Here is a 15,201-nt window from a genome sequence, read left to right as displayed (position 1 = left end):
TGACTTTTTTTTTTTTTTTTTTTACAGTGCAAAGACTGACTGGAGCTGATACATGTTTGAAATAGTCTGTGAAAATGGAAATGCACAAACTCACCAAAAAGCTTGTGTTAGTAAGCTAACATTTTTCACCTCTACAGTCCTAGTGTTCCATATGATTTTATAAACTTAAACCATAAATCCACTATGGTTGCTCACTGAAATAGTGCAGATGTTTAATAACGTTAACAGGCCACAAAGAAACATGTTTTAGTGACATACTTACAGTCTGGGGCTCTGAATAGACACTGGTGATTGCTGAACCCCGTCGCCTCAGTGAAACATGAAGTCCAGACAAAAATGCAGGGGTTGTAGAGTACTGCTGTATGAGTTCCAAAAACACAAATGATATCCAGTCCAATATCCAAAATGATATCTAATGTTGCCTTCCTTGCACAGCAGCAACAACAGAAACGCTTTCATAAAGAAATGGTGGTAACTGGTGGGGGTTGGGGAGGTGGAAGAAGGCAGACAGAGCAGACTGAATTCTGGGCTGTTTCGTTACCGCCAGTATTTTAACATAGGTTCATCTCTAAGTGTCTCAACATTTCTATAAATGGGAGATTTCAGCATTGGATTTTTAATTACTCTGCAGACATTTATCAAAACATGTTTTCATTTTGTCATTTTAGGGTCTTGAGTGCAGACTGATGGGCATCTTCATCCATTTAAAAACTCACAAGTGTGCAACAAGTGATCAAATACCCAAAATGCAATAAAAAAGGAGCTTTGGTTACACCTGTTGTGGCAACTGAGTCACAAACACATTTTTCACATATATATGCATACAAAAATAATTAATAATCATACAGACCCTTGACAATATTGCAATGCCAACACAAAAAAGGAGAGGGAGGGAGCCAAAGAGAGAGCGAGGTGTGGTGTGTGTTAGACAAGAGCAAAAGCTCTGGAGTTCAAGCTACAGCCTCAGGGGGAAAACAGTGCCCTTTCTGCCCCAATAAACCTCATCAGGATTCCTGACATGAGCGCTGGGGGATAGACATTTCTTCACGCTATGCTGATTGCTGTCCTCCAGCACTGGGAAAGGAAAGGAGGTGGTTCAACATACTACACTGTTCACACACTGCTGCTCTCAACCAGCCCTGCCACAAGAACCTTTCTAATAAGTGAGTAACATCTCTGATTCTCAGTAATTTCCTGAAATCTGACAAATGCAGTAATTTCCTTTTTAGTTCCGTTTGGTTTGACTTTAGTGGTGCAGTATAAGGTATGTTGAAGTGTGCGCCAGAGACAAAAACACCTGGAACAACTGACCGTAAGGGAATAGGTTGGTATCACACAAAGACTTACTAATGTCTGTTAGAAGCAGACGTATGATGAAACACAAGCTGATGTTACCGGCTAAAGCACATTAGTGACACATAATTCACCTCAAAGTTATGAACTGTTCCATCTATTACACTGTACTTACTAAAAAAATCTAGCTTGGTAAAAGCAGGGTGATGGTTAATATACTGTCTGATTCATCATTGGAAAAGCTCTGTTATGGAAGAATATGGCCAAAGATTCTTATGTCAAAGGTGAGATGATTTATAGTACACCCCTGAACTTTTTCTTACTCATCTTCATTTTTCCTAACCTGATTTTGCTACCAAAAAGATTTGAAGACATGCAGAAAGCAGTGTCGTTCACTCAACATGATTTCAGGCTGGTGACAGAACTCATGTTCTGACACTGGTTTTGTGGACAAAGAGTAGGGGTGTGTTAGTCTGTCCAGCCACCCCTAAATCAGCAGAAAAATCCAGTGTAAGTTTAATAACAGTGCAGCAGCAGGTTGCTGATCTCTCTCTACAATACAGCCTCTCCTAGCACACAGAGACAGCATTTAATTAGAGCATCCCCATTCTGAGTCCCATGGAAGGGGAGTCTCAACATGCCACATAAATCACATCCAATCAATTGCAGCAGTTCAGTGATACTGCTTTGTAATCTTAGCCATCCATTTCCTATTAAATAAGACAAAGGTTCAGTACACTTACATCATGAACAACTATGTATCAAACATATATTTACAGAATCAATGTGATGCAAACTAATGTGGAAGAAATCTAAGATAAATTGCTATCATCCTGTGTACTGCAGAACATTATGGCTTCATAAGTACCACAGTTAGCTTGAAGGCACTAGCCTACTTCAAGGCTACAGAACACATACATGGACATGTGAGGACACGACGCTTTGGCAAGGCAGCCCTCTTCCCTTGTCCCCCTTTTTTCTATTGTTGTCATCATGTCATTTGTGGAGTGAAAGTAATGTTTGGGCCCTGAAGCTCTCTTGGCTAACAGGGCAGGGATATAGAGGGTGTCCGCAAGCATCAGCATCACAGGGCTGGGTGATAGACCCCAACTCCCCCAAGCACTTAGAGGCACAACAAATGACCATTTCTTTCCATTTAGTTTGGCTTAACTTGACTACAATCATCAAACACAAATATTAATACCCTAAAAAAAGACCATGGCTAAAACATAAACATGGCTACCCACCAATTGTACTTGGCTAATTTGAAACAGCAGTAAATAATCACTTACTTTAGTAACAATAAAAACACAGTGATGAAGATGCAATCTAGAGAGTATGTGAAAAAGAGTGAACCAACACTGGCAACAATGAAGAGAGTATGGTAAGAGTTGGTGTGTGTCTGCCAAAGTGACATACAGGTGTGAACAGAGTTTTCCTAAGGTCCTTATTTACATTCTAAAATACACAAAACTAAAAATCTGGTCATTGCTTTAGACATTCATGTTTAAAATTTTGGCTTAATTCAGCTAATAATGTAAAAACTGAGCTCTAGAGCCAACCTTTTCTCACAACTAACTATATGTTAAACTTGATAGGGCTTTGCAGCAAAGAGACCATAAAACCGCCCACCAAATGTGACCATGTCATCACAAGATTCTTGAGGGTTGATGTTCAAGACCATTTTGCAAGTCCAGCTGCCAACTGCAGCACTTTAAGCGGACTATAAAAATGATTCGAAATGGGGCCTCACAAATCTGGAGTATGCTTACCTATTTTGGACTAAAAAAAAAACAAAAAAAAAAAACTGTTTTTGTGCTTCAGTTATCACCTTCAAAACCTTAAAATGCATCAGTGACTTGGTGATATTTAGGCTGTCAAGAGCTTACATGAGCTAACATGCTGTGACAAACATTTTACTAGAAAAAAAGCCCCACATGCTATGCTAACTATAATAAAGATATAGCTGTAATTTTTTAGTAGATTAATTTATAGTTAGAATTATTTTAGGAGATTTGGTTGCCGCTCTTGACTTTAACTTAAGGGAGACTGAATTTATACAGTCCTGAAACATCACTGCCTTTGGAGAAAATCACACTTTCTTTAACAGTGGCATAGGGTGTTCTACAAAATATCAACTGTATCTAGACAGGACTGCAAGTAACAACTGTTTTTATTATTACTGGTTAAAATGTACGTTTTTTTGATGAATCAATTAGTTCTTAAGTGTGTAAAACACAAGAAAATTGTGTTTCATATGTTTCTCAGAGGTCACCAGTCACAGCAGCAACAGTCCCAAAACAACCCGAAGACATACATAACATTTTGATGATTTAAGGTGACATCTTCAGTATTTGTCAACAAAGTAATTTCATTAGTTTCATCTGTTTTTAAAACCTACAGAAGTTTCACTTTGTCATTTCAGTTGCAGGAAATGTATCAGCGCCTCAGTAAGACCATTCTGCACTGCATCCTGTGCTGGAGTCTTTGTACTTGTGATCAGAGCTTTAAATGACTTCTGGATACTCATTGTAATGCACAGTTCGGAGCAGCTGACACAGCCTCTCCAGTATCAGTGCTGAGTAGATGAAGTAGAAGCATACTGCATTATCAGGGAGAGATGCCAAATACAGGAGACGCATACAAGGAGACCAAGCTGTCAGAGCTACTCATGAAGACATTCATCATGTGCAAACAAATTCCAATGCACTAAGGAAAATGACCTAATACTGTGCCAAGTTATTATCAGCTGCTATACATATAGATATTATTGGTCAAAATAAATTATACAATTGCAATAATGGATTTCATATTTAAATAATTTACACTAGCCAAATATAAAACATTTGCTAGGGTGCAGAATCTCATCTTGCCTGCTTTACTCAGTTTAATTTCAATGTAAATTCAGAATAAGAAGACAAAACCCAGGGCACTGGAACGCAATTGTGACAGGCCATTAGTAAATGGCAGAAAATGGGTAAGGAACATCCACAAAATTATATTAGCATAACTGATAATGAACCAATTAACAACAGATAATTGGTTCATTACTGTTAGTTGTAGAACTCCTATCGTTAACTAGTCATAGATGTGATTTAATTTTTTTTCCTCCAACAGGGTAACAGTGACACTCCAAACAGCCTACCTAGATGTACCTGACCTACACTGATGACCTGAAGAGGAACATAGAGCAGACAGTCAGTTTGCTACCAACGCAAGCTATTGTTTACTATTAGTGATGTCACCAGCACCACTTCCCGGGAGGGCCTCGGGGGGTTGGGGTGGGGAAAACGTGGAGATCAGCAGAACTCCATGACAAAGAACTAAAAGCACACTGAACTGACCCACCGCTTGGCAGCCCAACCCCAACAAATGTTATGTGTATACTCCCACCAAAACATAGCCAACTGAGTAAAAACAAAATGCACCACAAACAGAGGTGAAAGGAGTCAGAGGCAGGGAAATACAGACAGATTTAAGTACAGAGGGGGAGATGGACAAACACAGTAAAAAAAGTGATGCTTCCGAAACAATAAAACAGGCCAGCTCTAAAACTAACAGATGAACAAAATCTCTATAAAGATGTCAACCTACATGCTTTGACTAAAAGAATGAACAGACAACAAATCTGCATAGCACTCAAGTCTTCTCATGAGATGTCAAAATATACTGCAAAATGTTCTAAGACAATGCATTGTCCAATAGCATCCTAAATTTAGGTACTTCAAAGCATCAGCAGTATCTCTGGGGTTTACGGTCTTATCAACTCGAGTTTATATTTCATTACAGGTTTGCTGAAAGTGACTGCATAATACTAATTTGTTCATTTCACTAACAGCAACCAAAGACATCATGACATCTACAATATTTAATACTGCAATGCACACTGCCGTGCTAATACTGTTATAAAACACAGACACACACACACACACACATACAATAAGCAGCACCGCAATAGCAGTTGGTGCCAGCCATTGCAGTGGGGGAGGGGGTCATGTAAAATGGGCTTTAGTCTCTGTCTCTGGCCATGAGGGTGTTTTATATCTCATCATATCCCAACCTGTGCAGCTTCCCTCTGCTCAGAACCTACCAACCACATTCCACTGTATTGGCCTGCTCTCCTTGCAGGTATGTGGGATTCAGGTAGGAAGACTTGACGTAATGCAACATCTGTTTCACTGCCAGGGTGCATCAGTTTGAGAAGAGAAACCTTTGTTTTCCAGATACACAAATCACAGCAGAATTTTCCAGTTATTATATTACAAATACATAGATGTATCACATTAATATGGTACACATTGCTCATTCCCTTCTATTTATTGTGTTCTTTGGGCTGTGACTAAATCCTTTGACAGCTGGCCCTAACAACCATGTTCAGCATTTGAGTTTATGTTGACAGATGCCTTATATAAGGTGATTACTAAATGGAGCTAAGGTTTTGTCTATATCCAGAGATTGTTTTAATAGGTGTAGGAGGAGGCTAGCTTTAAAGGCTTAGAGGTAATAGTGATGTTGAAAGGTGCACAGGGATCACAGATGACTGTTCCCTGGCACACAAATAGTCCCAGGCCTTCTCAGTCTTTTGCACAAATAGTACTTTAGTGTCTGAAGAGAACCTCATCACCCATGCTGAGATCAGCAGAGTTTCCATCAAGAGCCATCAGATTGTATAACACTGTTATTACTGAGCAGATCGCCACAAAGAAGTACTTTACTGCTAGCATGTCAAACATATTTTCACCAGGCTGTGGTTAACAGCACTATCCCTGAGTGAAGAAACTTAGAAACCTGTTCTGTTGCATTACTCTGAAAGCTGAATTTGTACATGCGTAGTGCACACACAATGCTCGGTAGAGAAATAAAGCAATAAAGAGTCGTTGTGTACTGTACCTGTCAGTGAAGCTGGACTGTGTGTCACTCATTGGGCTTCCGGTTCTAGATTTGCAGCAAATTATATCCGATTAACATTTTCCAGAGTGCGATGAGGCGATTTCCTGGAGCGTCCTTCTCTGGCATTCATCTGAAGTAGGCGAGGATTTTGTGACTGACGTGGAGAATAAATAACTTTAGGACACTGCTGGGTTATTGCACGGCACGTCCAAACCCCAGAGAGCACAAAAATAGAAAAATACTACCTAAACGCAGTCTGTCAGCCTGTGCCCCTTGTCAGGAGGGAACAGCAGCAGGTAACCTACAGTGCAGAACTTAAAAAAGCAGTCTGGGTCTCTATCGTATTAGCCGTACAGTCAGGCACTAACCTCCCCCGGCGATGGACAATATTTTGGCAACAATAACAATAAACACACTGCTCCAGCTGGCACGGGGTGTCGTGCATGTATGAACTCCTTATGTGAATCCTTGGCACTTACATCCCAGGTTTCCGCCGATGTGAAATGTGTAAACAATCTGTATTCCGCTGTAACAGACACCACCCTTGCTCGGCTGAATGGCCTCGGTGCCTAAATGATCTTTGATGATGCTGGAAATTCCTCCAGTCCCATTTGGTATTCCCTGCTCCCAGAAATGCCTCTGTGTCTGCGGCCGTGGGGACGAGTCTCCCGTGACCATGAGAATCGCTCGATAACCGAGTTTCAACGACCCGTGTTGCAAATTAGCAAAACAACTGCGGCTAATGTTTTACCCACCTAAGAGGTTAGATTCAAAAACAAAACTGGTGAGACGGTCGATTAGAAAAGCACATTGGGTTTGGAGAAAATCCTTTCTCGCGACAAGCTGGCTGGCGATGAATCTCGCCTGCTACCAGCTAACAAAACAGACGAGCTCTTTCAGCAAAAAACTTCGCTTCGTGAGCAAACTAAGCAAAGTCCCGTTCACAACAACGAGCCGGCTAACCACCGAAAAATACACACACAAACCCGCATGAATGTTCACCGGCTTGCGATATGTGTCCGTGTTATGTCCTTCAAAAAGTCTCCTTGAGGAAAGAAAACCCAGTGAAGTCGGTTAGCACAGCTCAGCCTTCCCCGACTCCATGTTTCCAGGATTCAGTCGTTTCTCGGCAGAATTCCCGTGGATGGAAAGCGGGCTAGCTAACGTCTGTGGCCAGCTAACGGGACAGAAAGTATCAGCCACTGCTCTCTAAACAACGACCGAAAAAAATCCGAAGAGGTGCTTAAAACTTTTAGCGAACACCAAACGCTGTTTTTTCTAACGTAGGGCGTTGTTATTACAAAAATACAACTTACGAGAGAACACCAAAAATCCAACTTTCTGCCGCTAGCAACGCCCTAGCCAGCTAGCTGGAGCCCGATAGCGCTTCCACTAACCACTTCCGCCGAGAGGAGAAGGGAAAACTCGTTTTCTGCAACACGACCAGAGAGCTTCGCTACAAAACAACACGAAAATAATGCCAACACCGGTGATGATGCCACAGCTACTCCCACAAGAGAAGTGTAATGTTAATTTACTGTATTAGGCTATCATTTAAAACAATTATTATATTAGCCACATGTTAACTAGTCGATTAATCAGTTATCGACATAAAATTAACTGGCAACAATATTACACATTAAAACGCGTGACAGCTGGCTGAATATGTTTTGAACTGAAACATTTAAAAACATAACCTGAGCCAGGTGACGTGTGATGGACATTTCACTCTTTCATATTTCTGAAATAATGTTGTGTGTTATATCTTTGGGATTGTGACAGGACATTTTCACATTTTTATCATTAGTTGAAGTCCTAGTGGTAGACATTGCTTGATCGTTTGCTGGACTATGGCAGAGAAACCATTTTAAGGTATTTCCAGTGTGGAAATTCTGGTTGATTAGTTTGAAAGTTATGCTGTAGCTATAAGGTTTTCCTGGCACTCTGCATGTCTGTGGTTGGTCTGGGGCTGGGAGAACAGTCATTATGTTTGTAGATTACAGACCACTCCTTTGGCCATAATTCACAAAAAGACACTCCTATTCTCATTAAGCTTCCTTAACACATCAACGGACAACATTTGAAAGACACGAACAGAGGGAAAGTACACTCAAGTGGCAGCATGTGTGTTGACAGAGCGCAGGACACAGAGATACATGTCATTGTATCTATTTAGTTTGAAACCCATCTGCAAACAATACTGCAGTCACAATAGACTGAATTAATGACTAATATCCACATTCAAACACAGATTTAAAACATTGTCCAAAAGGTCCTTTTTGCTCTATGACAGTGAATCTGTTCAAATCCTACTTACTGATAAATAGCCAGTGTTTATGAACATGAGTGAAATATATGTTCAGATATTGATTTCACTTTCTCTCATTATGTAACATGCTAAATGTATGAAATAATACATTGTTGTGCATTTTGATCCTTTTTCATTATTTAAGTTTCTGGCAACTGACAATATAATGTGCCATACAATACATGCAATATTTCCTAGCATATCCACAAATATATGCACAAATACATATCTAAAACTGTTGAATAGGACAATTTTGCTTACCTCGAATTATAATGTGACATTATTTTAAGTTGACAGTGTTGTGAGAAATTTTTTTCCTCGTGAAGGTCTTTATTTTACCATTGCCAAATGACATGTTTCCTCACGTTTCCTCACTGTTCATTTATAAATTATTGATAGGACACCATCATGTGGACAGCTTAGGTAACTTCAGTCTCTGTCCAATCCAAATGCATTTTATAATTCTGGTGTTTAAAATTATTTAGGAGCATACAAACAGTATATTAGACCTTTATTTTACTTTAGACAGGAAGTACAAAGGCCAGTTATGAAACCCTGAAATGAAAATGGTTCTTCTTTACACTTTTATGCTTGTACTGGAGAACTTACAGTATGACATGAGACAAAAACAAATAAAAAATTAGGAAATTAGATTTAGATAGCTAAGGCACACACCAGTTAAATTTTTACTTTTTTAAATACAATAGTGATGCTCACATGATTTTAACAATGACGAGCAGGTAAACAGACCTTGTATAAAGCAATACATTTCAATTAAATATAAACGGACAAATAAATGGGATAACAAGTGTTTTTGCACATTACTGTGGAAACCTATGGCCTCTAAAACACCAAACAAAATATGGTCATTATAATAAGAGCACATATAGTGCATATATAGCACAAAGATGACAGCTGGTCATTTGGTAGTCTTCCCGGCTGGAACACATGTAAAGTGGGCTAAGTCATAATATTTTCTACACATTACAAGACACCTGCCCTTAGTCCCTCTTGTACTTGTATGTTGTTTCTGGGCAATATGGTTAAAATCGACACCACAATATCATAGATTAATATTTTTCCAATACTATTACAATATGGGAAATGTATAATAACATATAAAATACAACATAAAACTGTAGTTCACACAGGGAACTCTTTATATATAAATCAAAACATGAAAAGATTTTACTAAGAATTTTATATGTTAATATATTTGGAATTATTCAATTGGACAAGTGAATTTTCTAAAAAGACAACCACAAATGACCCATAAGGTAATTTTACTGCAAACTGATAACTATTTGGCAGGCCTATTTGTGTGGGTGTATGTCACTGCCTTACGTAAAGAGTAAATGTAGAAATTCCACATTATTTGCAATAGAAACAAAGGACTGCTCCTACATGCCTGATTGCACAGGTTGTCATTCTCTTCTAAGTATGAGGCAGTCTGGTTGGTCATGACAGCAGCACAGTGAAGAGCATAAATTACCTGGGGACTTACAGTACAGACTACAGATCTTCTGTTTGAATTTTGTCTAAAAGATTAAATGAAATCATGCATGTTAAAACAGGTGCTACAGTGAAATCAGATGCTTCCACTATCTAAAGTACACACTCTGATAGAATCTGAGCAAACATTTGAAGATATTTATAGTTTACATAAATATCCAAATGAACTGTGAAATAATAATATTACCAGTGCAGAACTATAGTGTTTGTCTGTCTCTATGTGTCAGCCCTGCGATAGGCAGGTGATGTGTCCAGGCTGTATCCTGCCTCTGGACCAAATTCAGCTTGTATTGGCTCCAGGCCTAATGACCCTGGATGTGGCAGGATAAGTGATACATGATGAATGGATGCAGAACTATGTAACAGAGATATGCCACTGTGCTGTATCATTGTATGTGAAGGGTGTAAAATAAATAAATTCTTTCCATGGGGCAGGCTCTGGAATATGATTTTAAACAGCAGGCAAAAGCTTAAAAGAACTGCTATAACCTAAATTAAATAAGGTAATCAAACACATTGCACACATTCACCCCAACTTTCCAGTATGGCTATATCTCCCTGAATATGCCTTTCACATCTGTCCAAAGGTTCATATGAGCACACAAATTCCAAAGAAACAAACTTGAATTCGAAATAATATGTTTCTCAAGAACCATGGGTATTACATGTAAACTGTTTCCAAACACTTAACGTCCCTTTGGAACATCACCACATATGACTAGGCTAGAGTTCAATGCAACTGAAAGCGACATCTGTTTGTGTGTTTGTAAAAAGTGCTTTGGTTTTCAGTGTCATAAAACATCTATGTTGTTTGCACCTTTTAGCACAATAACATGTTCAGCTGCATTAACTGCATAAAAATGTTTTTTATTTTACAAATGCACACGCAAATGTCACAGGATAGTTCTTGAGATAGAAAATAATGACTGAAATATCATTTTTAAATCTCAGTGTGACATACAAAAAGTGAATTTTCTTTGTACTTTCCCCTGTGCATCTCAAATGAAAAACACGGACATAATGTAAACAATTTTCCTTTACAGAAACAGAAGTTGATTAATCCTTCTTCCCTTCATGACCATTAGCTGATACTGTCTCTTGTTGGCCTCTCTGCTGTTTGTGCCAGGTCTTGCTTTTCCGTATAGCAAATCGAACAATGTCCACCATAAATACCCAGGATAGGGCATACATGGCCACTCCCCCACACTTGATAAAGAATCTGGGTCTTGGGGAGATCAACTCACAGTACAGCATTGTGCCTCCTACGAAGATTCGCATCACCACAAACAGCAGCACAAACAGGACGTCCACAATGCCCCCCAGCAGCGTCCCGTAATGTCCTGTCTGTTTAAGAAACCAGCGTGCCTGGAGGAGGGGGTTGGTGATTTCACTGCCAAAGAGGACCGCGCAGGACTCAATGCCAGACTCCCCCAACCACAGGGTCAACAGGATTCCCAAGATGCTCATGGTGTGGTGGGCCAGCATAACGGGTCCCTCTGTGCGAAAGTACACACACCAGGCCATATCAAAGATAAAGTAGCCTAGGCTCACCACCAAGGCACTTATCTGCAGTGGGGTATTCTTAGTACCTGGCATCCAGAAACAGAAAGAAACAGGTTTTAATTTACATATTTGTAAGTACAAGCAAAAACAATCAGGGAATCATCATCATAAAAATGTATTACTGTGACATGGATAAACAAAGGTTGCAGAAACACTCTTCTGGTAAAGAACTTTTAGCAATATAGAATAATACTAGGGGAGGTAAAAGTATTTAGTCACTACTGAATGCATTATTCACAGTAGTAGTTTTTATTAATTTACATTTTCAACAATATACTAAGCAGTGTAGAGCAAATGTTAGCTATTATATAAGTAAATTAAAAAGCAATTCTGATAAAAAAAATATATATTATCCTTAATTTTTCAGTCAGAAAAATCACCTAGCATCAGCTTTGTTGTTTTTCTGTCCTATATGATAATTTATTGAATATTTATGGAGCAACTGAGTTTCCAAGAAATCTATTAACAGACTGACAGTCATGTTTTATATCTTTAAACCATTTCAGCCGCAGTTATTGTCTGTGATCATGTCCTTAATGTAAAAATATGTTCATTTTCCAACTACAAAATGTTCCAATTTAGTAATTTGAATCCATTTAAGGTAAGTGTCCTACCTGGATGAGTGAAAGGCCAGGGTCCATCCACATAGCCTATGTAAGCTGTGATGCAGACTGCCAAGATGCCATGTACCAAAGTGACAAGGCGACAGTTCCATTCGTAGCTCCGGGACCCATTAAGATTACACAAAATAAAGTAGAAGGAGACCCAGAAGGACAGGCACAGGAGTGCACAAACCACAAGAAGTGCCATCTTGGCTTCTGAAGAAACAAGGAATAATAAACAAAAACGTGGCTAAAACCAACTTATACTTTCTGTCCAAAACCTGTCAGCAGTCATTGAGTCAACTTTGAATCACATTTCTTGGCGTAAGAAAAATGCACAGAAGCACATTTTGCTCTGTAATATCGCTTACTGTAGAAATAGACAGCATTACCATCCAAAGACTTGGACTGTGCAATCCTTTGTAAGTGTCCAACAATTAGCCTTTGCTTGAACTATAATAGTGCTATAGTTGGCCAGCCGAGGGTCTGGTGGGGTGAGGGGGACGTCTCTTTTTCTGCTGTGACGTTTGTACTAGGAGGTGAGACCATGCAGATGGACAGGCCCACTCTCACTGCACTGGAACAAGATGCACACTTGATTCTCAAAGACTTCAAGCAAATTTCAAAACTAGATGAGAGGGCACTGGGTGATGGGCCTCAGACAGTTCACGTGAGAGACAGAGGCTTCTTAACCAGTTATCACATGATCTCTGGCCTATGAAAACAAAATAAATCAGTCTAGAAATGTATTATTTTTTTCTTTGTTGTTAAAGTATGTACACCACAAATAACAGCTGTATAAATACATGGCTGTCAGGGTGGTAACTCATATTTGGGTGAGCTGCATGCAAATAAATGCTTTTTTCCCCATAAAATAAATATGCTCATCATAATCAAATATATTCAAATTTCTCATTTTGTCCAAACAACAGTCCAACATCTGAATATATTTAGTTTATTTTCACATTTTCAGAACTTATTCACATTCTCATACCAGCGAAGGTGGGACATGCTTGGTGTTTAACATGTGTATCACTGAAATTATTTCCATCCATCCATCCATCTTCTATACCCGCTTTTCCTGTTCAGGGTCACAGGGATCCGCTGGAGCCTATCCCAGCTCTCTCTCGGGTGGAAGGCAGGGGTACACCCTAGACAGGTCACCAGTCTGTCGCAGGGCCACATATAGACACACAAAGACAGACAACCTCACACACTCACACTCAGTCCTACGGGCAATTTTAGAGTCACCAAGCAACCTGACATGCATGTTTTTGGACTGTGGGAGGAAACCGGAGTACCCGGAGTAAACCCACGCAAGCACAGGGAGAACATGCAAACTCCACACAGAAAGGCCGGGATGCGAACCCACGACCTTCTTGCTGTGAGGCAACAGTGCTAACCACTCAGCCACCATGCTGCCCTGAAATTATTTCCCAATTATCTAAATCAACTAATCGATGCCACCTTAGATGCAAAACAGCTACAATATATAGGGGATAGACTAAGACTAATGGATGTTTTTTAAATGGAAGATTATATAAATAACTCAGCATGGTGGATTAGTGGTTAGCACTGTTGCCTCACAACAAGAAGGTCCTGGGTTCACAACCCAGCAGGGACCTTTCTGTGTGAAGTTTGCATGTTCTCCCTGTGTTTGCATTAGTTTCCTCCCACAGTCCAAAAACATGTATGTCAGGTTGATTGGTGACTAAATTGTCCATAGGAGTGAGTGTGAGCGTGTGAGGTTGTTTGTCTCTATGTGGCCCTGTGATGGACTGGTGACCTGTCCAGGGTGTACCCCTGCCTTTCACTCAAAGAGAGCTGGGATAGGCTCCAGCAGATCCTGTGACCCTAATTAGTAATAAACAGGTATAGATGATGGATGGACTGCATGGAGGTTATCTTTGGTTTGGTTTTATTCTGCTATTCTTGTCCAAACACTCACCAAACAAAAAGAAGAAGAGCAAAACAAAGGACACATCCAATCCAACAATGGACGTGCAAAGAAAAAAAGTGAAATGCTGTTAACACTAACAACAACAAAAAGACATGTGACTGAAGCAAACACCAGGCAGCTGGACAACTCAATTTGGGTAGATTTCCAAAACTATTTTCCTTTCCATAGCAGCATGCAAAACATATACTTTCCAGTAGTTAGTTACTAACATCTGTGGTCTTCGTGTTGCTGCTATCTGGGCCAGGACTTGACTCTTAAAGAGATTTTTTAACTGTTTAGTTAAATCAAGCTTCACATACCGGTGAGATAATAGGACTGCTGAGTCCTGACAGAAGTGAAAGTAGCTTTTAGGCTTTATACTGCACAAACCAACCAGAGGTAAGAGCTATAAGTTAGCTAGCTTGCTAACATTAATAACAGTTTAATCGCGTTCCCATGGAAACATACAAACGGAAAAGCAGCTAGCTAGCTGGTTGATTAGCTTAATGTAACCAGCTAGCTAGATGTCTTCATCCTTTTGCTATTCCAGCTGCTATATGGTGAAATCGATGGCAGCTGCTTTTGGTAAAGGGCAGCATGAAGCTTGAATCTCATTTCAGAGGATGCTCTGAGAACCACAGTTAGTGGGATCAGACAGCAAGCTAACCAATAACAAGCTAACGCCATCAGTTTTCCTATGGGATTGTAACGCGTTCCCAAAACGTAATACAATATCATTACCCTTAATGTGACTGTCGCTTAGCTTACATCCTTGCTGGTTTGTCCCCTGTGAAGATATGTGAAGGTTTGTTTGCAGTCACACTAGCTGCTCTTTGTTGTCCTGTTTCTATGTTGTCCTTGTCCGGTGGCAACAGCAGCTCCTCTTCCCTCAGCATCCCTTAATTCCTCCTCCACGTTATTAGTTAGCGTTAGCTGTTATTCCCTGTAGCTTCATAAAAAACACAGCGACTAGAAGCATTAACAGGAACGGTGTTCTGGTTGTGTTATTCCATAATATACTGTAGTTCTGAGATTATGGCAGATATAGCTACTAAAAAAAAAAACAGCCAAAACACGTTTGCAGTCGCCTTAAT

At 39.8% G+C, this 15,201-nt stretch overlaps 2 protein-coding genes across 9 annotated transcripts in view; both read right to left on the bottom strand.

Annotated features, from left to right (window-relative positions):
• Positions 1 to 7,587, bottom strand: part of arhgef12a (Rho guanine nucleotide exchange factor (GEF) 12a) — a 37,342-nt gene extending 29,755 nt beyond the window's left edge. For 3 of the 5 annotated variants that reach the window (XM_026326844.2, XM_026326836.2, XM_026326861.2), the window contains exon 1: positions 5,384 to 5,494. In XM_026326844.2, the coding sequence (XP_026182629.1) occupies positions 5,384 to 5,463 (80 nt within the window). In that variant the 5' untranslated portion in view covers positions 5,464 to 5,494. Of the gene's footprint in view, positions 1 to 5,383; positions 5,495 to 6,183 lie in introns of those variants that run through there. The other 2 variants (XM_026326851.2, XM_026326870.2) reach the window with 2 other exon arrangements.
• Positions 7,588 to 8,985: 1,398 nt separating this feature from the next.
• On the bottom strand, positions 8,986 to 15,131 carry tlcd5a (TLC domain containing 5a). Of its 4 annotated transcripts, none has more exons than XM_026299407.1 (3): positions 14,849 to 15,131; positions 12,181 to 12,384; positions 8,986 to 11,592 (listed from the first exon to the last, which is right to left on the bottom strand). In XM_026299407.1, the coding sequence occupies exons 2-3, from the start codon at positions 12,374 to 12,376 to the stop codon at positions 11,060 to 11,062; spliced, it is 729 nt and encodes a 242-aa protein (XP_026155192.1). In that variant the 5' UTR covers positions 12,377 to 12,384; positions 14,849 to 15,131; the 3' UTR covers positions 8,986 to 11,059. The 4 variants fall into 4 exon arrangements, with proteins under 4 accessions (XP_026155192.1, XP_026155193.1, XP_026155190.1 ...); XM_026299408.1 differs by having other exon boundaries at positions 14,876 to 15,131; XM_026299405.1 differs by lacking the exon at positions 14,849 to 15,131 and adding an exon at positions 12,540 to 13,183.
• Between the last annotated feature and the right edge of the window lie 70 nt (positions 15,132 to 15,201).

The sequence above is a fragment of the Mastacembelus armatus genome, chromosome 13 (assembly GCF_900324485.2).
Source record: "Mastacembelus armatus chromosome 13, fMasArm1.2, whole genome shotgun sequence".
In the NCBI taxonomy this organism is placed as follows: domain Eukaryota; kingdom Metazoa; phylum Chordata; class Actinopteri; order Synbranchiformes; family Mastacembelidae; genus Mastacembelus; species Mastacembelus armatus.
The sequence above is the reverse complement of the archived record's forward strand: the minus strand, read 5'-3'. Positions and strand labels throughout refer to the sequence as shown.